Source organism: Sorex araneus, chromosome 1 (genome assembly GCF_027595985.1).
Source record: "Sorex araneus isolate mSorAra2 chromosome 1, mSorAra2.pri, whole genome shotgun sequence".
NCBI lineage: Eukaryota > Metazoa > Chordata > Mammalia > Eulipotyphla > Soricidae > Sorex > Sorex araneus.
Window position 1 is genome coordinate 216,061,988 of NC_073302.1, and position 24,812 is coordinate 216,086,799.

Genomic DNA, 24,812 nt, shown 5'->3' on the forward strand with positions numbered 1-24,812 from the left:
GACTTGAAAAATAGTACAGGAGTTGACAATTTTGATCTAATAGTAAATAAAAAGCTAAATAATAAATACAAATTCTTTTTGTAAAGAAAACTATTGCTTCAATACTCTGCCTTTATTTAAAAGAAATGAAAAAAATAATATCAAGGAAAAAACCTTGATAGACTGACTATATATCTCATCTAACACCAATGTAAAAGGAATTTGTTCAAATGTAAATCAGCTGTTATTTTAAATCGCAATTTTTTATTTGAAATATGAGCTGACATGTTTTGAAAAATAATGCTGAGTCTAAAGTCTCTGAGTTCTTCTACAAGAAGAAAACATCCAACCCCATCGAAAAATGGGGCGAAGAAATGAACAGAAACTTTACCAAGGAAGAGATACGAATGGCCAAAAGACACATGAAAAAGTGCTCTACATCACTAATCATCAGAGAGATGCAGATCAAAACAACTTTGAGATACCACCTCACACCACAGAGGCTAGCACACATCCAAAAGAACAAAAGCAACCGCTGTTGGAGAGGATGTGGGGAGAAAGGGACCCTTCTACACTGCTGGTGGGAATGCCGGCTAGTTCAGCCCTTTTGGAAAACAGTATGGACAATTCTCAAAAAACTTGAGGTTGAGCTCCCATTTGACCCAGCAATACCGCTGCTGGGAATATATCCCAGAAAAGCCAAAAAGTATAGTCGAAGTGACATCTGCACTTATATGTTCATCGCAGCACTGTTTACAATAGCCAGAATCTGGAAAAAACCCGAGTGCCCTAGAACAGATGATTGGTTGAAGAAACTCTGGTACATATATACAATGGAATACTATGCAGCTGTTAGAAAAAATGAGGTCATGACGTTTGCATATAAGTGGTTCTACATGGAAAGTATCATGCTAAGTGAAATGAGTCAGAAAGAGAGAGACAGACATAGAAAGATTGCACTCATCTGTGGAATATAGAATAATAGACTATAAGACGAACACCCAAGAATAGTAGAAATAAGTACCAGGAGGTTGTCACCATGGCTTGGAGGCTGTTCTCTCATCCTGGGCAACTCAGAGAAGGGAACAGCAAGTAAAATGTGGTTGTTGGTCATGTGGGGGAAAGATGATGCGGGCCAAATATAGACTAGAGACTGAACGCAATGGCCACTCAACACCTTTATTGCAAACCACAACACCTAATCAGAGAGAAAGAACAAAAGGGAATACCCTGCCATAGTGGCAGTGTGGGGTGGGGGGAGACGGGACTGGGAAGGGGGGGTGGGATGTTGGGTTTACTGGTGGTGGAGAATGGGCACTGGTGAAGGGATGGGTTATCAAACTTTGTAAGGGAGAAACATGAGCACAAAAATGTATAAATCTGTAACTGTACCCTCACGTTGACTCACTAATTAAAAATAAACTATAATAAAAAAAAAAAAAAAAAAAAAGTCTCTGAGTTCCACAACTAGAAGAAAATAAAATAAAATTTATATCTTTTATAAATATCAAACAATAAAAATACCAATAAAATATTTGTTTAAATAGTAAGGATTCAATAATACAAATGAGTATTACTACTGTGTATGTAAATTATAGAACATCATTTGTTAGCTAATATATGCTAATTAAAAGCCATGCTTACTATTATTATTAAGAAGATTGCAAGTGACTAAATATGCCATCATCAGATCTTAAGGTTAAAAGAAAATTCTTAAACCTTAGAGAAAATCTCTGAGTTTTCAAAAGATCAAATAAAATAAAAGAGACAAGAAAGTATAATCATTTTCTGGTTATGCAACCCTAGAAATAAAATAACTTTGATTTCTACTTAAATCAAAGCAGTGCGTACCTAATTATATTCATTCAGTCTCATTCTCAGAAATGAAAAAATATAATTACCTAAATTTTAATGAATTTCTGTATTATACTGCATTATTTTCAAACAAATAAAGTATCAGCAAAATAGTAATGCAAATGGAAAGATTAATCTTAATAGTTTCTTGAAATGTTTGCTTCCTTATGGAAAAATGAAGCCTAAGAAAAATAATTCCTTTATTGGCTGCTCTCAAAGGTATTATAGATAGCACTTTATCAAAACCGGAAAGTAACACCTTTATTATAACATAGATAAGCCAAAAATCAAATAGTTGCATTTGAATTTTCCAATCAGCCTAATTACTCTCTATCTTTAAAACCATGACAGCACTGTCTTCCCATTGGGCATCAATTTGCTCGAGTGGGCACTAGTAACATCTCCATTGTGAGACTTCTTGTTACTGTTTTAGACATATTGATTACACCACGGGGAGCTCGCCAGGCTCTGTCATTTGGGGGGGATACTCTTGGTAGCTTGCCGGACTCTCTGAGAGGGTCGGAAGAATCAAACCCATGTCGGCTGCATGCAAAGCAAATGCCCTACCCACTGTGCTACCGCTCCAGTCCCAATATAATCTAGTTTTTAATTTGACAAATATAATTATCACCCTAATTTTTGAGAACTGAGAAAATCTACATTATGATTATCTGATGGAAAAACTTTCTTTTAAAATAATTAATACGTGCTATAAATGTAGTGATATAAACAAATGCTGTGCCTGCTACAATATAATAGCTTTTTACTTATTTTTTTTTCTGCTTTTGGTTTTTTGCTACTTGGATCACACCTGGAGATGCTCAGTGTATACTCTTAGCTCTGCGCTCAGGAATTAACTCCTGGCATGTAGGGGAACCATATGGGATGTCTGGGATTGAACCAGGTTGGCTGTGTGCAAGGAAAATGTCCTATATGCTGTACTATCACTCTGGCCCTGTAATAAGCTTCTAAATTACTACTCAGGTTTAATCTGGGACCCAAACCAAAGCTTTTTCCATTGTATATTTTAGACTATAAATAAGAGGAAATAAGTCAAAGAATTGTAACTACAAATTTTAAAACTTTAAATTTGAACATAGTATAGTGTTCTGATCTGCTTAAGTATTTTGAGTGCCTCTTATTTTACTTATATGTTTATTCTTCTCTGTTTATTTTTTTTGGGGGGGGGGGTTTCACAAGAGCTGTGTAGATTGCTCAATTGTTCAATTCTGGTTCTGTGTTCAGGGATCACACCTGGTGGTACTTGAGAAACCATCTATAGTGCCAGGGATCAAACTTGGGTTAGCCAGTCAAGGCAAGCATGGTCTCTAATTTATAATGTACATTTTAGGTAACATGATAATATATCATTTTAATATTGGAAATAGAAATAATTATATAATGTATAATTTCCAAGGTACCTTCATGCATGAAGGTACCGGCAGAGGAACACAGGTGTGTGTAATCCCATCAACTACCAACATCCAGAGAATTAAAATCAAGCTCTCAGAAAAGAGCAATGCAGAGAGTCTCTTGCCCGTACGCCTGGCTGTCTTCCCCGGGGCCCCTTGGAGGGATAGGCTCCAGCTTCCCTCCCCACCCTGAGCAGAGCTACCAGCGGCCAAAGACCACCAGAACCTAGCTACATCCATGCTCGAGGCCCCTCTCCACATGTTCGGACAGGCCTCACGCATGAAGGTTCCAGCAGAGGAACCAGGTGTGTGTAATCCCATCAACGGCCAACATCCAGAGACTTCAAAGCAAGCTCCCAGGAGTGATATCTTATAGCCTACTTCTCCCTCTGGGAGAAACTGGCAAGCTTCTGAGAGTTTCCTGCCCACATGGGACAGCCTTACAAGCTTTCCATGGTGTATTCATATGTTAAATCCAGTAACAAGCTGAATCCCATTCCCCTGACCCTGAAAGAGCCTCCAGTGCGACATTATTGGGAGGGCTGAGTCAAGAGAGACTTTTAAGATCTCAGGGAAAGAACAAATGGAGAGGTTACTGAGCCCACTCGATAAATCGATGATTAACAGGATTTTGTGATTGTGATCGTGATAATTTCCAAGGACCGGAGTAAAACACTGGATTGGAAGTTTACCTTGCATGAGGCTGGCCCAGGTTTGATCCCTGGCATCCCATATGGTCTTCTAAGTACCACCAGGAGTAATCCCTGAACACCGATATATGGGATCCCCAAAATAAACCATTTTGAAATTTCAAATTCAGAATGAAGGTCAATATTCAATGGTATGAAGACACGCATAGCACACAACTGAAAAAGGAAATTGTTACTTCAGGATTGGAGATATAGTGCAGGGTGAAAGGCGCTTTCCTTGCACACAGCCAACTCAGATTCAATCCCCAGCACCACAAATGTTCCCTGGAGGCCTACCAGGACTAATTCCTAAGCATAGAGCCTGGAGTAAACTGAGCACTGCCAGATGTGGCCCCAAAACATAAACAAAATTGTTACTAGAAGAATTTATTTCCACACACAGGTTAAGCTATTTCTACAAAAATGAAACAGTGGAAGTTGAAGGTTTTACCTAATTTATAAAATTCCCAGAAGTCAGCATGTAACACATTCCATTAATAAAGCCACTTATCACGTTTCCAGCATTGACTTTGTATTTCATGCAGATGAAAGGTAACTGAGAGCTATTTTAGGGAAATCTGTCATCTGACTTTGCTTCTCATTTTACTTTTTCCTTTCTTGCCTTCTTACTCACAACTGAAAACACAATTTTGTCTGGTAAATTCTACTTGTTTTTTGAGTAAATAAAACTAGTCTCAATGGATCCCATTTGAACTATACATTTATAATTGTCTTGGGCTTTTAAAACTAAAGCATCCCTGGTATTGTTTTTGTTTTCTGCCTTCTTAAGTGCCCTATTTTCCAAGAGGTTATGCTCTTTATTAACTCAACAAATACTAATAGAACATATAATATGTGACAGCCACTGAGGCTTAGAATTAAGTCATGGATAAATAAAAAATAACTGCTTTCATAATAGACTTTAGTATTTATAGCTAGAATTAAATGCCAACTGATGAGATCTGAAATTGTGCATAGGTGAATAGAGAACAGAGCTTTCTGAAGGGAGAAAATGGTCAGGGTCTATGAAAATAAAAGCACATCAGTTATGTATCAAAATGATTTTTATAATATTTTTCAAACACAGTACATGCAAGTGAGATGGAAATTGTATATTGAAACAACTGAATCAGTGTTTTAAAAGAATATTATTGGTATATGAGTATCTTTGTTATTTGATTAACTATACCAATTAAATATACCTGTGGTGTATTCATATCCCAAATACAGTAACAGTACATACATACCTCTCAGAAAGCCCAGCAAGCTACCAAGAGTATCCCGCCCACATGAGAAGAACCTGACAAGTTATTCTTGGCATATTCGATACGCCAAAAGCAGTAATGATAGGTCTCATTCCCCTGACCCTGAAAGAGCCTCCAATCTTTGGGAAAGACGAGTAAGAGTAAGGAGAGGCTGCTAAAATATCAGGACTGGTTGTAATAGAGACATTACTGAAGCCTGCTCGAGTAAACAGACGAACAACAAAATGACAATGATACAGTGATACCAATTAAAGGTTAAAGGTTGATACTTAATGCTACTAATAAAAAATCAAAGTGATATCCGAACCCTTGAATTATTATTAAAGTGTTCCTAAATTTGAAAGCTGACATTCTATCTCCATAATTTGTTTTATTCCTACGTGTATAACCAAAGAAAACTTGCACTTTGGCCAGTGAAACTCTGGCAGTTTGCCAAGATTACTCTGCATATGTGGCCTACCTGGATTTAGTGTTTGCCAACCTTATTAACTCAACTCTAAAATTAAATGGTATGTTCGAGAATTTTGTCTAATTATTAAAATGCCTTGTGTCTATCAATCATTTGAGAAGCATAAAACATAAATATTATATTTCTGAAATGTATTTTTCTATTTCCTTACATGATCATCAAAGATAACAGAACAGTCTGTTAAACTTATATAAGCTAGCTTGTGTGTTTCATCTTGTAAGCTGTACTGAGAGTAAGACTAACTGTGTGTGGTTGGATAGACTGCACAGTGAGTGTGACGTGACGCTGCTCTACCCACAGCCTACCTGGGTTCAATCCTAGCACCCGACATGGTGCCCCAGGTGCAACTAGAAGTGATCCCTGAGCACAGAGCCAGGAGTGAGTCCTAAGTACCATAGATGTTGGACAACTGAAAAGCTATCAAATAAAAACAACAAACACTTGGCTGTATGAATGAAAAGCAACGGTAACATCTTAAAATATAGTTAAGAATCCCAAAGCCTTTTTAGAATAATTTCTAAATGTCATTCTAAATTAGATGTCAGTGAAGGATAGCTTTTCAAGTAGGTTTTATTTGAATATTTTTGAATATTTGGTTATTTTGTATTATATGGAAGGACTAAAGATTGATCAATTGGATAATTAGATATTAACATTAAGTAGCACTATAGAACTGTCTTCCTGTTGTTCATCGATTTGTTCTAGTGGGCACCAGTAACATCTCCATTGTGAGACTTTTTGTTACTGTTTTTGGCATATCGAATATGCCACAGAGAGCTTGCCAGGCTCTGCTGTGTGGGCGGGATATTCTCTGTAGTTTGCTTGGCTCTCTGAAAGGGACAGAGGAATCCAACCCGGGTGGGACGTGTGCAAGGCAAAGGTCCTACCTGCTGTGCTATTGCTCCAGCCCATCCCCACATACACTAAAATTCTGAAACACAATTACTGACATTAGGCCACACTCTTCCTATACATAATTATTTTACAATACTTACATTAAGTAAAGGAATTCAATACAGTACGCCAAAAGTATCAGTGCTTCGAGAGGATAATATTCAGTCTGGATTGGAAATTGGGTTGAAAAAAGTTCATGCATGTGAATGTTTTGATAAGGTATGGAAGTACCATTCATGTTACTATTAATCTGGTAGTTCTGGGAATGGTGTTGTTACATTTACATTGTTGTGAACAACTACTCAGGTTGCAGCAGTCTCTAAAAGAAAAAAAAAACGTGACACACCCAATAGGTCTTAGGAGTAATTCCTGGCTCTGTGTTCATGGATAGCAGGCAGCAGGGCTTATGTGCCATACGCAGAGCCAAAAATCAAATTGGGATTGTCTTTTTCCCTATATTATCTCTCTGTTCCAAACCTAACATTGTAACTGGTGGCTAAATTCTCAATTACTCACATACATGGAGGTATATTTGGATGTATGTACATATAAAGGGAAGACAACCAGAGATATTCAGACCAATGCTTTTAATTCTTTTCCTGATCAATTATAAAATGTTGAACAAAAAAATAATTTATTGTTGAAAGTTAAACCTATTTGCTTTGGATTTCAGGCCACACTCATTTTTCTGTGCTATTTGGAGTTCAGAAATAGATCTCAAATTAGATAAAATTTTAATGCACAGAACAATTGATGGATAAATAAATTATTATACAATCACTTTTTTTTTTTTGCTTTTTGGGTCACACCCAGCGATGCTCAATCTTCCCCTGAATATTCATAAACCTGTATGTGACCATATATGCACATGTTTTAAATAGTCTACTTACATAATACAAAATAATTAATTAAAGAAGTCCTTCCTTATATATCCTTTATTTGAAAAGAACAAAAGAGTAAGAAAATGATATAGAGCATAATAATTATATTCCTTGAAAATTGTTTCATTTCTGTTGCAGAAAATAGCCATTCACTTACTCTTCATTTACTATCTGCCTAATTACCATATGAATTCTCTATAATTATATATCCATCATTGTCCTTTAGATTACATTATTGTGTTTGGTACTAATATGCAATTCTTAGCATAATTACCCTACAGAGGTTACAGCAATTTTTATATTGTGAATATAATATATTATATATATAATATATTATTATGCAATTGCTTGATAATCTTCACTGTTTTAGCACAGATTAATTATACTTTATTATTGGCCCCTCTTAGCATAAGCAGAATGCTTCAATCAATATGCCACTCAGGTCAGAAAATTGCTCAAAACTTAGAAGGAACATTCCATAGGAACCATGAGTTATTTGGAAACAATATATACAGACTTTTGCTATAATAGCATTATTCACTCATGAAACAGGCTTCCAGCTATGGGGCAATCTTCCTGGCCGTTGGATCTACTGTCCTTGGGTGTCAGCCTCATGTGATATTATTCTGTACTCCCCAAATGAGTGCAGTCCTTCTATGTCTGTCCCTTTCTTCCTGACTCATTTCACTTAGAATTATACTCTCCATGTTTATCCATTTATAAGCAAATTTCATGACTTCATCTCTCCTAACAGCTGCATAGTATTCCATTTTATAGATGTACCAAAGTTTCTTTAACCAGTCATCTGTTCTAGGGCACTTGGGTTGTTTCCAGATTTTGGTTATTGTGAACAGTGCTACAATGAACATATAGGTACAGATGTCATTTCTACTCTGCTTTTCTGCATCCTTGGGATATATTCCCAGAAGTGGTAGTGGAGGGTCATATGGAAGCTCAATTTCTAGTTTTTGAAGGACTGTCTATATTGTTTTCCAGGAAGGCTGGACCAATTGACATTCCCACCAACAGTGAAGGAGTGTCTCTTTTTCCCCACATCCACACCAACACTGGTTGCTTTTGTTATTTTGAATGTGCGCCAGTCTCTGTGGTGTGAGATGATATCTCATTGTTGTTTTGATTTCCATCTCCCTGATGACTAGTGATGTGGAGCATTGTTTTCATGTGACTTTTGGCCATTTGTATTTCTTTTTTGAGGAAACTTCTGTTCATTTCTTCTCCCCATCTTTTGATGGAGTTGGGGGTTCTTTTTTTCTTATAGAATTCTACTAGTGTCTTGTATATCCTGGATATTAATGCCTTATCAGATGGGTATTGGGTAAATATCCTTTCCCATTCTGTGGGTCCTTTCTGTATTCTGGTCTCTGTTTCTTTTGAAGTTTAGAAGCTTCTTAGAAATAAAGAAGGGATCACTAAGAAAATGATGGCTGGAAGAATTAGTCAGGATAAGAGATGCATGCCAAAAGTAGATAATGGACCAAACATGATGACTTCTTAGTGTCTGTGTTGCAAGCCTTAATACCCAACTATGGGGAATATTGTCTGTCATGGAGGCAGGGGGAGGGTGGGAAAGGAGGGGTATACTGGGGATATTGGTGGTGGGAAATGTGCACTGGTGGAGTGATGGGTATTTGACCATTGTGAGATTGTAACCCAAACATGAAAGCTTGTAACTATCACACAGTGATTCAATAATATTAAAAAAATAAGTAAATAAATAGAATCTTAAAAAAAATTAAGCATTATTCAGATCAATTGTTTCTTTCTTCTTATCTTAAACACTCATTTTGGTAGTTAGAACTCGTGTTTTTTCCAGTGTTTCTGGCTCTCTAATACATCCTAATAAACAATTAGATAAATGTATGCCACACACACATATATTTTATCATCTTGGCATACTGGGTGGAGCGATAGCACAGCAGGTAGAGTATTTGCCTTGCACTCGGCCAACCCGGGTTCGATTCCTCTGTCCCTCTTGGAGAGCCCAGCAAGCTACTGAAAGTATCCCACCAGCACAGCAGAGCCTGGTAAGCCACCTGTGGCGTATTCAATATGCCAAAAACAGTAGCAACATGTCTCACAATGGAGACGTTACTAGTGCCCGCTCGAGCAAATCAATGAACAATGAGGTAACAGTGATACAGTGCTGCAGTGCTTTAATACTCATATTTCTCAAAGTGAGATGAATTTTATAGTTCAACCAGCTTTTGTTTTCAGAAATTCACTCTCCCTACTGGACGCTTACTGGTGCATTATAGTCTTTTTCCTCTTTACTCGTAGTCCCTCTTTTCCATTTTAATGTTTTCTCTATTCGTTTTCTCCAATAAAAAGCTTCCCTTCACTTATATTTTATTCTAATCTCTCTTTTTTTCATCTAGTACATTTGAAATTTTTATCTTAGTTTCAGCAACTATGAACTTAAAATTTAAAAATAAAAATATTAATGAAAAATATTGCAACTACATCATCAGGAACTCTACATTGATTTGCTGAAATTACATGTAGTTGACCAGATTTGATCCCCAGGACTATTTGTGGTTTGCCAGACATTGCCAGGCATGATCCTTCAGCATGAGTCAGGAGTAAGTCCTAAGCACTGCTGGATTTGATCCCCAAACAAGCCAGCAACAATAAAATGTCACCAGAAAAATCCTCCTGGACTCCTGAGAACTTCTCGGGACTCCCCCCACACACACACCACCTTCACCATTACCACCGTCAAAATAATCAATCTATGTATTTTTAGGAAACACATATTTTTAGAAGTTATTTTCAAAAAAAATTTGAGGCAGTTTTTTTATGCTTGACAAAAAATGCCTGTTTTGCATTATTTTGAAAAAAAATCAGTGTTTTTCCAATGACTGCAAAGTTTTTTCTTTGCAGAAAAACTTTCAGAGATTTTTAGATTTGGCAAGAATTCTTAGAACTGAAGCAAAAATTGCATAACAAAAAAGTTATCTATACTACTCTTTTTCATACTAAATTCATGCTAAACTGGAGAATACTAATGAAGTATTTGTGTTGTTAGAGAAATAATTGAACAAATACTTAGGTCTTAAATGTAAATGTAGTAATTATTTAATAATATATATAGAAAGGGAAACCTGGTGAAATAAAAAATACAGAGTATTTATATGCATGGATTTTTATTTACATATATGTTTATAATTCTAGGTGGATAAGAGTTGAGAAAATATGGGAGGGAAATTAAGACAATATTCCTGAGATTTATACTTTGCACTTATAAGTTTAAGACAGTTATAGAAAATATTGACATTGGTTAAATCACTGAATGTAGAAACAAATTACATCAAAATTTTTTCTGGACTTTTACATTGTAATATCAAAAATTTATTTTGCTTTCCAATGTATATAGGCTTGAATTTTTATGTGATGTTTCAAATCAGTTGCTAAATTCCTTTGTAAGAATAAGATCTACTTTTTATTATGTTAAGAAATCTTGTTGGAGGAGTTGGAAATTAAAATACAGGAAAGTCTTTAAGGGAGAGAAAGAAAAAGAATGAGATTAAAAAAAGAGATAAGAGGAGGAAGGGAGAAGGAAGAGTAAATGAAGAGTTTATTAAAAAAGACAAAAAAGTAGAAGAGAAAATAGCGAGAAAATTGTGTCCTAGACTCCCAATAGGGGTACAGAAAACACTACAGTCAAACATTCTACTCAGTAACTTCTCTATGTTCCCTCTTTTACGTCTAGTAGAAGGACATAAATGATTTTCATGGAAAGCTTTAGGATTCTACTCTTACTGGGCCTATATTTAATGAGTGAATATCACTCAACTTTTATTCAGGATCAAGTATGTATTCTTGGGGTTAGGGTGGCAATTTCCCAGATGAATGTTTGTAGAGAAAGCTTTTGAATCTAAATTGTTTTTTCTCACCCTTTGAGAGAGAAATCCTATCATAGCTTCAAGAGTATAGGATTTAGAATTATTTATGAGAGAATAAATTTTAAGATCAAATTACTTTACACTTATTTTTGAGCTTTTTACACTTACTTTTACACTCATTTTTTTTACATTGGTTGGAAACCATTGTTATGCTATGACACTGCTCAACCACATTGAATAATATGAATCTGATGTGCCACAAAAAATATTGACTACATTAGGGTAGAGACTACTTTAAATGCATTAAAGAAACTGTGAATTTTTTTAAACCAGTGTATGTAAAAGTTACATTTCAATTAGACTAATAAAATATTTAAAGAGCCATTTTATTTGAATCAATCTATTTACAGTTATGATAGTATTGTGCCTGTGGCAATTTCAATCTATTGAAATTCAATGTATTTCTCCAGGTCATAATGTTTGCATGGCAAAGTTTCAGTTTTAAGATTCTCAACCAATCAGGTGGAATTTACCTGAGTTTCATTTCAAATCCATATATTGACAGTATTTAGTAGACAATGGGGAAAGGTCATTGAAATTTGCATTTTAAATTAGTCACCTGTAAAATGCTAATTAATTACCCACTATTGAATTGAACCTCTGGGTGAGCACATGATATGTAGAATTTAGAACAAAACAACAAAATAAAGGCCAACTGCTATGTCCCATCAATAGACAGCTGAATCAGGACTGAAGGATTAGAGTTAAGGCCATTATTGATAGCAATTTCTGTCATAGAAGGCATATAGCCACCTGCCTTATGGAAGTTGTTCTGTAAAGATTTCTGCATTGAATGGGATGCTGCTAACACATTCCTAAAAATAAAAACAGAATCTGTGCTGTGTGACAAGCCAAGGATAATTACAAAGGTACCATAATTAGTATATACTAACATTTAAATTTTTTTTATTTTCAAATTACTCAACTATTGAAAGTGCTAGTTTCTTAAATGTAACCCAGACCTATGTTAGTACATTAGTATTGAATCTTATGAAAGCTACTTGTCATAGCGCAACAGCTACCATAAGAAAGCTAGAAATAAATTCATAAATATGAGGCTAGACTGTCAATAAGTATAATTGGAATGTGATTTAATAAAGGGCAAGCTAAATATGCAAACATCAGGATTCTAAATTATGTTTCATTTTTACTCATTCACTGTAATTGTCTTTCAGCAGGTTAAAGTTTATAAATTGTGATTTTATCTCAGTTAATCTCATTTAACATTGCTTCACAATTAGATAGCGAGAAGGAAATTGCAGCTACTGACACAGTCTCAGATATATTTGATCAGTTCTTTTTCTTAAGGTTGTGTTCTGGATTTCTATATTTTGAGTTGGCAATTTATAATATAACCATGTATGCACGAAGCTTGCTCACTTCTCAAAAGACAATGGAATAATTCTTATATACAAAGTTAGCATGGCTATTATATTAATAAGCAGTCTATCACTATTTTTGTTCAAGAGGTATAGAAATGCTTGAGAAAGTTTTTTGTTTGTAGTTGAAAAAAATTGTAATATTCCGTGAGAAACATCTTTTAAACTAAAAAGGATTGAGTCCCGGGAGTTGGCTCAAAGTGCTGTAACTCATGTTTTGCTTAAAAGACCTGGGTTTCACTCCAGGCCCTGCGTGGTACGATGAGCATTGCCAAGGGCAACCCCCAAGCACCCGGCAAGAAGTAGTCCCTAAGTACTGTTGGATGTGTGATGTGGTTCCTAGTCCCCCACGTACCCCTACAAGAAAAGAAAAATAACACAAATTAATAATAATAATAATAATAATAATAATAATAATAATAATAAAACCTCCTCAAGCCAACAAATAACTTTAAAAGCTTAAATGTAAGGGGCTGGAGCGATAGCACAGCAGGTAGGGTGTTTGCCTTGCACGTGGCTAACCCGGGTTCGAATCCCAGCATCCCATATGGTCCCCTGAGCACCGTCAGGGGTGATTCCTGAGTGCATGAGCCAGGAGTGACCCCTGTGCATTGCCAGGTCTGACCCAAAAAAAGCAAAAAAAAAAAAAAAAGCTTAAATGTAAGGAAATGATTCCACTGATGAAGGTTAGAGTCTCAGTGTGGTGAATTTGGAGAGGGTCATGTAGACTCACACTCACCCTTACTTGGAAAGAAGTACAGACTTCTGTGTTCACTTCCTTCTTCGTGGTGAATCTCTAGTTTCCAGTTCATTGTTCTCCTGGAATTACTTACCTGGCACAGTATTTTGTCCTTCCCATGCTGAGACATTTGAACTATGTCTTCTCTTGTTCTGGTGCTTGCAGAAGCAAGTGTTTTCCTAGGCACCTAGTCCTGGGGCAGATGTAAGAATACTCTGGTCACCTCAGACTATTGCATTCAGCTTGAAAAGAGGCATAATGGTATCTGATGAAACGTTAATCACTTCTGTTCATGACAAAATAGTAAAAGAAATTGTTCATTGAAAAAAATTTAAAGAACCTTTTTTAACTTAAGCTATAAAATTCAGACCTAACTAATATTGTCAGCTAGCCTTTAACACATTGAACTCATATCTTCTTAACCAGATGAAGTAAAAATTTAGGAAAAATAAAGAAGTATTAGAATATATTAAGTACACATATGTAGGTTCATTTAGTAATTGTGCTTTTGTGTTGCTTTTGCAATTAACTGATCAACTGACCATTTCTTATATGACTAAACAATGACACTTAATGCCATTAAAGAGAAACGTAATATGATTTTATCTATGCACTGTACTTCCTTTCTAGATGTGTGTCACCACTACTGCGTGAATTCTGAATCTTGTACCATTGGGGATGATGGAACTGTTGAATGTGTCTGCCCAACGCGTTATGAAGGATCAAAATGTGAGGTTGACAAATGTATAAGGTGCCACGGAGGACATTGTATTATAAATAAAGACAATGAAGATATAGTTTGCAAGTAAGTAGACATGCACCTTAATTTATTTAGAATCTTGAACCAAATGCCAAATTGATATCCTGAAATCAACTGTGAAAATATCATGAAATGATCTATTCTAAATTTTATATGTTGACAAATGCACAGTTTCTGTGTGTGTGTTTGTGTGTGTGTGTGTGAAACAACTTTCAATTTGTTTCAGTTAAAACAAACCTAGTCAAAACCTATGATGTAGTTAGTGAGAAGATAAAAAACCCAGCTTACAATTGTCTGATCAAATAATTGACAATACCACCATATAGAGTATTCCTAATGATACACAGAGAATAATGAAATGTAACTTACCTTCAGAGAGCTATATAAGATTTTCCTAGACTAGAATAGACAGGCTTTTAATTGTTCCCTCACTCTTATTCACAGTAAGCTTTTGATTGTCACAGAAAGATACTGTGGGGAAAGAAAGACGTGTTTAATGAAAGTAAACCACAATACTGTTCTCCTTAATTTCCTTGAAATATATGGCCCCCAAGGCATTAGAAGAACCTGCCTGAGAAACAATTGTAATAACAGTTCAAAAATTAGACTTTTGTCGAATTACTTTTCAGCTCTCTGGCTCTAAGTTCTGGTGACTGGTCAATAGAATATAGCAACTGTAAGGTAATACCTTTGAAGTTCTCACTTCAAACATGTCTCTGACTGAGGTGAGAGATCAGAACCTTATTCTGAACCTCTTTGGTCAATTTTCTAAAAAAAGGGACTAGGTAACCTTGCTTAGCAGTGTAGTAATCAGGACATGATTCAGAAGAGCATTTTGTAAAGTTTTCTTGTCTCAGTTTCCAGGAAAACAGCTCTGTGAGCGCGTTAGCCGGAGTTATGTTGCTTGGCCAAACAAGGCCCAATAAAATTTTATTACAGATGCCTCATCATTTTTTTTCCTTTTTTATTCACTTCTGTTTTAAAATTTACTCTAATTTTGCTTTGTGTTATTATTATGAATGGCATTTACTCAAGCCCTCAAATTGTGTATTTGAAAATGCATTATTTTAAGGAAAGTCATTGAAAAGCATGACTAATTATAAATATGTGCCTTTGATTAGTACATAAATGCAAAATGGATTTTCAAATAAACCACCAAAATCATGCCTGCTCATTAAGCTCATCAGTTTTTTGTGATAAAGCATTAGCATGACAGAACTTTATTTTAGTGATGGAGAACACATTTTTCTTCATGTCTAATATGCCACTTAGATTATGAAGAATTTTTGTATAGCTTATATTCAAGAATGAGCTGGAAAATTTTCTTTTGCACCCCACTCTGCTCATCTACAGAATCATAATATTCTAAGAAAAGTTATGACCTCTAATCTCCAGTTTGCCTCAGAGTAGCACGTACTGAACACACTCAAGTGCAAAAGGATGGGACATCTATTAAGATCATTGGTACTTTTCATATAAGAGAAAAGAGATTTCTGCAATGTAGTATACTTGTTACTCACACCAGCTACTGTGGACCACGATTATAGTTCTTGTTTATAAGATTCCTTACAATTCAAGTGTAGATGAATAACAACAGAGTTAATAAAGAACAATTCCTCAAAATGAGTAGATGGTATAACTTAAAACAGGAATACACAATTATCAGAAATTTCACATAATATGGGAATAACAAAACAAAAATAATTCATTAGGAATTTGAAAGCTTAGCTTAATTTTTTATTGATAAGTTTATCTCACCAATTGATAAAGTTTGCAGTGATATTGGAACTTCACTTTCATAGATAAAGACCTGTCACTATAAATAATAACAAAGTTAAAGTATTTATTTTTAATAGAAAAATTCAAATCTGAATGTGTGTTTGGGATTACTGTCATTAGAATATGTGCTTGGTCAACTATAATGAATATAATCATAAAAAAGCTTATTGTGTGTATGTATGTAGATATGTACATATAAACATTGATGAAGAAATATAAATAATACTTTGAAGAAAAATGTTATCTTTATAAAACAGTGGTTAAGGGAAACCATATGTTATTGAAAACATAGTAATAAATTTGGAAAAATTATATTTTACTGTTTATAATATATTTATTTTATAGCTGTCCTACAAAATAGAATTATTATTAAAATTTATATTGAAATATAAATCATAATTTTATATGTTTTTATTTTTATTTGAAATATCTATAAATTATCTTTAATTCCTGATTCAAAGAGATCTTTAGAAAAAGAAAATAGCAACATCTTTTATATGTCTTGGATCCTGAAGTTTTTTTTTTAATCAAATACTAAATTTTCTTTTAAACTTGCTGTTTAGTACAAGTTGTCAACTTTGTGTGGGAAATTTTTTATGTATAATAAGTTGCTTTTTTCCTTTAATATTTATCCTTGTTATAGACTAATATACTATAACTTCCCAGTATTTTGTTGCCAAGGAGACTTGATCTGGAGGGCATGGCAATTCTTTAGACCTATATAACATGCCATGTACTAATGCCTTTAAATATGTACTCAACTCTCTATCAATACACTGATGCCTTTGTAGATTAAAAAATAATGTTTTATTGTCTGTAAAAGTTTGAGAATTGCCTTTCCCAAACTTTCCACATTTGATTCTATTTTATATGTACCATTCTATTTCCATTACATAGTGAACTCATTGCGTCTGTTAATCATGGAGAATTTTTTTTAACACTTGTTAAAATATCTTTAAAATAAATACCTATAAAATTTACAAGCATATAAATGTATTTTATCAACCTTACTTACTACCCACATGGGGTCAAACAAATATGCATAGTCAAATAATTGTTTCAGGTACCTAAATCACCAGTGAGAATTGACCCTGGAGAAATGTAATATAATAGATATCCATTCCAGAAAAGATAGAATTGATCAATCACTGATATTGTAGCCTGACTTCTTTGTCAAGATTATATTCAAATTTACTGTGGGAGTCATTGATTGTTTAACTGCTCCTAGTTCTTAATAATCTTATAATCAGAAAATTGAGAAGAACTATTATAATTTAGATTTGAATCTGGCCTTTTGTGATTTTCTTGCCATACTTCTCATCAGACATTTTTCAATTTACATGTCAATGAAGTATTCTTTTCCATCCAACAGTTTCCAACACTCATTCAAATAATATCTGTATACTTGTCTATATGTGTATATGTTTAAAAATATAGCATAAGGAGTAAAACCTTTCTCTATTTTTTTGATTAGTTTTATGCATTTTTTCCTAATGTGGCAATAACTATAATGCTTGTTTTTATTTCAAACATATGAAATACTGCAAATTAAAATTCTTTCTTAAAGTTTTCAAGAAACTCTACTTTATTATTTTATTTTCTGTTTTGCATATTATTCCTACAACTTTATATTTATTTTTTGAGTGAACTATTATATGCTGTTTTTCAGTTAAAATAAAACAGTTGGCACTAATTATAATATATACTCAAAGAGAAACAATTGGATAAAAGATATTACAGGATGATCGTATACTAACAACATGTGTTTCAATATTGCATTATAACATAATATTGCAGACTGCAGGATTTTTAATTTAAGAGGACAACCTGTGTGGTTTGTAATTCACACCAGTGTCAATAAAACTTAATTATATAAAAAGAGAAAAAGATGCTGCTATTAATATCTCCTGGGTTGTATGTGGTATGCATTAGAGTACTCTTGCACATATATAGCTATACTAAAATTTCACAATAAGGAAGTAGCATTGTAGCACTGTTGTCCCATTGTTCATCGATTTGCCCAAGTGGGCACCAGTAACATCTCCAGTGTGAGACTTGTTACTGTTTTTGGCATATCGAATTCGCCACGGGGAGCTTTCCAGTTTCTGCCGTGTGGGCAAGATACTCTTGGTAGCTTGCTGGGCTTTCTGAGAGGGATGGAGGAATCGAACCCAGGCCGGCCGCGTGCAAGGCAAACACCCTACCTGCTGTGCTATCGCTCCAGTCCACATTAAGGAAGTGGATTAAACAATTTGAAAATACCCCAAAAGAAAACTTTTAATCTGTCATAATTTAAAAGATTCTTTGCCTCTGAGTATTCTGTCTTTCTAAAAACTTTAATTTTGGCAGACACTCCTATATGATAAATATTCTCAGCTACAGTGCTTGTGTCAGTTTTCAACAATGATTATGCCAATAACAGAGCAAGTTATTTTTCTTTGTTCCTGCAGCTGCACTAATGGAAAGATTGCCTCTAGCTGCCAGTTATGTGATGGCTACTGCTACAATGGGGGCACATGCCAGCTGGACCCTGAGACAAATGTACCTATATGTCAGTGAGTATTTCATAGCACCAGGGGTATTTTCTCTATTTACGTAGATTATTTGCTCTACCCTCCTTTCTTGGGGAAATATTTTAAGTGAATTATTTATGGACATTTCTTTCATCATTATGGACATTTCTTTCATCAAAAAATCATCCCTCATTGGTTCATGTGCTCTATAGAACCTTATTTATCATCAATTTGTTAATGGCTTTTTAAAGAAAAATTTTGTACAATTTTAGCCTCATACTCATTACAATCATTCATAGATATTTGAATTTGTAAAGGCTTGGGGGGTAGGGGTAAATCACTCTAATTCTCCTTACCTTATTCAGATATATGAAGCCCAGTGGTAGTCACATTTCTTGATACTTGGTACTCAAGGTCATTTTTTGGTACCTATAGTAAAGAACCTGAGATATTTTCTAAAGTATATACTGCTATTTGATAGATGTACCAAGCTTAGAGCATTTTATTATGTAAAAGTATTAAGACTTTGACATCTTTGCAATACTTTAATCAAAGCTGGGTTTCTAAATGTTTGAGGAGATGTTAAAGATTTTTTCTTCTGTTGAGAAATTCTGAAACTTAATATTTCAGCTCTCACTTTCCTGATTGGTCAGAATGGGCAACCTGAAAAGCAACCTTCAGTCTCAATTTTGAATTTTCTTAGATCACTGCTTGACCAGAAGGATGGTACCATCTATCATCCTCATCGGTGTCCTGTTGTTCCCATCTCATCAGTGTGGCATGCAATGAGTGTGTGTGAGAGAGAAAGGAGCATATCTGAGAATAATCTGATTCAAATGTTGCTATCTCTGTGTGAAAGAAGTTTAAACGTATTTGGCAAAAAGAAAAAGAAAAAAAAAGCAAGACACTTTATTTAGCTGTATTTTACTGAAATTCTGCAGATGCTCTGTGGGGTTTAAAAGTCAGCGCTGTGACCAGAAAGAGAACCCTTGTGATCACTACTGTCAGAATGAGGGGATTTGCACTTTAACTGCGTTTAATGAGCCGAGATGCAAGTAGGTTTAACCTTCCACTTACCACTGCGCTTCGTGTGACATCATTTCAGGCCACAGTTCATTGGTTTAAATCATGAACATCCACATGCATTTCACAGTGTATACTTAATCTTAGAGCTCATCTATGTCATACACACTTAACCTTTGCTTCCCTCACCAACAAGTAAACGCACGATAGTCAGAGTGTCTAGAAATATAGCAGAGGGAATGGAAAAGCTTGTGGAACTGTCTAATAAAAATACATTTTCTAGAACCGTAGAATTTAATTAGAGAAGTGTAGAAGCAGCCATTTTCAGGCTCTATTACTCTATGCTATATTTGGAATGCTTCTTTCTTTTCCTTTTTATATAGTAACTGACTTTTCATTTCCAGAAGTAATGAAATAACACATTATTTTGCTTCACAAAATTTTACTGGAAATTGTTTTTGCTTTAATCAGTATTATGTTCTTTACAGAAGAAATGGATTCCTGGGTGTGTTCTGCTTTTTAAATTTAAATAAGCATTTTATGAATATCTAAAATAGGAAATATATTCCTGGTGAAAATCTTTAGACATTTCATATAATAATTAAATAACTATTTCTAGATTTATTTATTTTTTTCTGATACAACCATTACCTCTGAGAAATTTCTGGGAAAACCTTTGGGGCAACTAAAAATGTTCATTGTGATGGAAGTTGTATTTATATTTTCAATTTAGTGTAGGGAAAATCATAACTGACATCCCCCTTAGTAGCTAATATTATAACAACGTACCTACTTGGCACCTGTTAAAAGTTTCTTCCTAGTGTCTCTGAGTACTTAGGATGGATTTTTAGTCATAATTATATAAATTATAGATCTCTCATTACATAAAACATTATGGTTTTGTTCATTAAGACCTGTTTTTTTTTTCAAGAAAATGCCACTGGTTAGACAGCAATTTAAAAATATGGAAAATTGGTAATATCATAAAAAATATTCTTATTTTTTAATAAAAATTCTTATTTTTCCTGGGCGATATACCTTAAACCAATATGCCTATATCAAACACATCAGGAAATAATTATTTAAATTAGTTATCCATAAGATGTATATATGTAACTGTTATACTATGTGGTTGATTCAGTTTTTCTGTTCATACTCAGATTTAGTCTGCTTATCTACTTTTCCAGTCCTACCAATTGGAAATACAAGTTATAACACATTTTATACCCAATTAGGATAACCCACAGTCCTCTTAAATGAATAAGAAGTCAGAGATCTGGGCAATGGCTCGACTTTTGAGGGAAAAATTTGTTGGTACCAAAGAAAAGCCTTAAATTTGACTACAGGAAACTCACACCAAAAAGGTTTTCTACACTTAATTCTAAAATAAATAAGATTGGAACTTCAGGTGTGCAGCAGAAGGAGATATAGCAAGCTCAAGAGATTCATAGACATTGCAGAATTAGTAAATCCAGGTGATTTCTTACCAAAAATTGATCGGGTTACTACCTTTAGGAGACACTGGTAATACGTGCTCTGAGACCCAAGTTTGCTTTTATTTCCTTGATCAGGGATTCCCATTTAAAGTGCACATAACAGGGTCCCAGAGTGGTAGTATAGTGGGGAGAGCATTCTTCTTGCATGCAGAGGAGTACCGTTTAATCTCCAGTATCCCATATGATCCCCCAGGCACCGCCAGGAGTAATTACTGAGTGTAAGCCAGAAGTAACTCCTGAGCATTGCTGGATGTGTCCCAACCTCCCCAATGTTTTCTTTATTGTGTGTGACTTTATTGTGTGTGAAGAGACAGACACACCTCGCCTCTTCTACCTCATAGGTTGCAGAAATGTCTAGAGAATGTCAAGTGTCACTTGATAAGTACTTCTAAAATGTTTTCCTCCACTATTTAAGAAAGACAATGATTTACTAGGTAATCATCAGCCTATCTAATAAAATTCAGTATATGTTAATAGTTATTAGGAGGCATTTGGAAAACAGAGCTTTTACTTTTAAAAACAAAAGTCATTTAGTTTGTTTGGAGCCCACACCCAGTGTGGTCATGGGTTACTCCTGACTCCGCACTTAGGTAGTATCTCCTGGCGGTTATCAGCGGACCATATGGGATGCCAGGGCTGGAATCCTTTATTGAATTTTGTGCAAGACAAGTGCCGTACCTGCTTTCTTCTTACTCAGGCCTGACAGCTGTCACTTCTGTCTATCTCTTCTTTTCATTTGGATTTATGGAAATTTTGTTTATGCCCTGGGCTTTGCACCCTCAAGTTGATTTTGATGGGAAGAATACTACTTGCTTAATTTCTCAGATAACTTAAGATATGACAGGTTTATAGAGTATTCTATCACAATCTGTCATAATTTATTTATTAATCGATTTACCAAATATTAGCTGATAAATATTGTGGAGTGAGGCCCTGACTAAATTCTGAATGAGGATAGCTAAAATGGAATCAGCAAATACTTGTAACAAGTAATGTCTAGAACATTTTATAAATTGTATGTGTATTTAGGTCATATTGTAACAGATACTGTAATTTTCTAAATGTTATGTACATTTTATAAATAATATTTATCCCACTATATGGCAGGAAGTAGTGGATTTTTTATACTCAAATTTCATTTCGTGCTAAAATTTCTTCCATATTGCTTTCTTTTTTTTTTTAATTCTTTTATTGATTCACCATGTGGAAAGTTACAAAGCCTTCAGGTTAAAGTCTCAGTTATACAATGCTCAAACACCCATCCCTTCACCAGTGCACATATTCCACCACCAAGAATCACGATATACCTCCCCCTTCTCCCCACCTCCCCAGCCACCCACCCCGCATGTGTAACTGGTAAATTTCATTTTACTTTCACTTTACTTTGATTACATTCAATATTTAAACAAAAAAATTCACTATTATTGATTTGGAGTTTCTCCCCCCTAAAGTCGATCTGCTGAAAAGAAATCATTTGGTAATTTGTTTTCCATTGCTGAGAATGAAGAGATATGAGGTCAGGAGGCCACACTAGCAGCAGCATAGATTTGGATTTCTGTATTTTAGTAACTAAGTCCAGAGAAATGTCTGCCAGGAATCACAACATTTTAAGCTTGTACCTCTCAGCTACTTTATATTCCACATATGAGTGCGATCTTTCTATGTCTGTCTCTTTCTTTCTGACTTATTTCACTCAGCATGATACTTTACATGTTGATCCACTTATATACAAATTTCATGACTTCATGTTTTCTGACAGCTACGTAGTATTCCATTGTGTAAATACACCAGAGTTTCTTTAGCCAGTCATCTGTTTTCGGGCACTCTGTTTTTTTCCATATTGTGGCTATTGTGAACAGAGCGGCAATGAACATGGAAATGCAGATGTCATCTCTACTATACCTTTTTGCCTCTCCGGGATATATTCCCAGGAGTGGTATCGCTGGGTCAAATGGGAGCTCAATTTCTAACTTTTTGAGAATCGTCCAAATTGTTTTCCCAAAGGGCTGAACGAGTCGGCATTCCCACCAGCAGTGAAGGAGAGTCCCTTTCTCCCCACATCCAGGCCAACACCGGTTGCTTTTGTTTTTTGGGATGTGAGCCAGTCTCTGTGGTGTGAGATGATATCTCATTGTTGTTTTGATCTTCATCTCCCTGATAATTAGTGATGTGGAACATTTTCTCATGTGCCTCTCAGCCATTCAGATTTCTTCTTTAGAAAAGTTTCTGTTCATTTCATCACCCCATTTTTTGATTGGGTTGGCAGATTTCTTCTTCTGGAGTTCAACCAGTGCATTGTATATCCTTGTTATCAACCCTTTATCGGATGGGTACTGCATAAATATCCTTTCCCATTCTGTAGACTATCTTTGTATTTTGGTCATTGTTTCTTTTGAGTTGCTTAAGCTTCTTAGTTTGAGATAGTCTCATTTATTTATCTTTGTTTTCACTTGTTTGGCCAGTGGTGTGTCAGCTTTGAAGATACCTTTGGCTTCAATGTCGTGGAGGGTTTTGCCGACCTTGTCTTCAATGTACCTTAGGGATTCTGGTCTGATGTTGAGGTCTTTAATCCATTTTGATCTGATTTTTGTACATGGTGATAGATGGAGGTCTAAGCCCATTTTTTTGCATTTAGCCATCCAGTTTTGCCAACACAATTTGTTAAACCTGCTTTCCTTGCTCCACTTCACATTTCTTGCTCCCTTATCAAAGATTAGATGATCATATATTTGGGGGTGTATGTCAGAGTATTCAACCCTATTCCATTGGTCTGCAGCTCTGCCTTTGTTCCAATACCATGCTGTTTTAATGACTACAGCTTTGTAGTAGAGTTGGAAGTTGGGGAGGTTGATTCCTCCCATTTTCTTTTTCCCAAGGATTGCTTTAGCTATTCGTGGGGGCTTATTGTTCCATATGAATTTCAGGAGCGCTTGCTCCATTTCTTTAAGAATGTCAAGGGTATTCCTATAGGGATCGCATTGAATTTGTACAATGCTTTGGGGAGAATTGCCATTTTGACAATATTAATTCTTCCAATCCATGAACAGGGGATGTCTTTCCATTTCCTTGTGTCCTCTTTTATTTCCTGAAGTAGTGTTTTATAGTTTTCATTATACAAGTCCTTTGCCTCCTTTGTTAAGCTGATTCCGAGGTACTTGATTTTTTGAGGCGCCATATTGCTTTCTTTATCCTTTAAGTCTAATATAACTTTTTCTTTTGAAGAGTAATCATTAAGTAATTAGTATTATTAGTGGTAGTATTAGCATTGGTAGTGTTAATTAACATCATTAATAGTAGTGTTATTCGTATTTAGTAATTACTAAAGTAATTAATAAATAAAACTATTTGAGGTAGCTGAATGATAATTAAAAAGGATAAGTGTTTGATAATAATTATATAAAAGTATAACCAAATTGTGGAAAATTAAGGAATAAAGATCACTGATCACTTGTGCGTGAGAAAAGGAAACTTGAGGATGAGTTGGTAGTTTCACAAAATTTTAGGAACTTATGAGGAAGACAATGGACATAAACATTTCTCAGTAGAATAAGTTCAGTCAAAAATAGATCTGCAAATAAGCAGTAAGAATAGAGTTTTGTTGAAAATAGGACACAGACAATGTGATCTAATAGGAGAGATGAGTAAAGATATATCTAGGCCAGCTTGTGAGGAATTGTTTATGCCACACATGGGTGGAATAAAGAAGAGAGTTAAGGATAGAATCTTAGCAAATACTAATGGTTGATACTGCGTGGTA

The 24,812-nt window shown here is 34.9% G+C and overlaps 1 protein-coding gene across 1 annotated transcript in view; it reads left to right on the forward strand.

Annotated features, from left to right (window-relative positions):
- Nucleotides 1-24,812, forward strand: part of LRP1B (LDL receptor related protein 1B) — a 1,943,003-nt gene that overhangs the window by 1,874,986 nt on the left and 43,205 nt on the right. Inside the window, exons 85-87 of the mRNA XM_055124030.1 lie at nt 14,115-14,289; nt 18,474-18,578; nt 19,478-19,591. Of these exons, the coding sequence (XP_054980005.1) occupies nt 14,115-14,289; nt 18,474-18,578; nt 19,478-19,591 (394 nt within the window). The remainder of the gene's footprint in view (nt 1-14,114; nt 14,290-18,473; nt 18,579-19,477; nt 19,592-24,812) is intronic.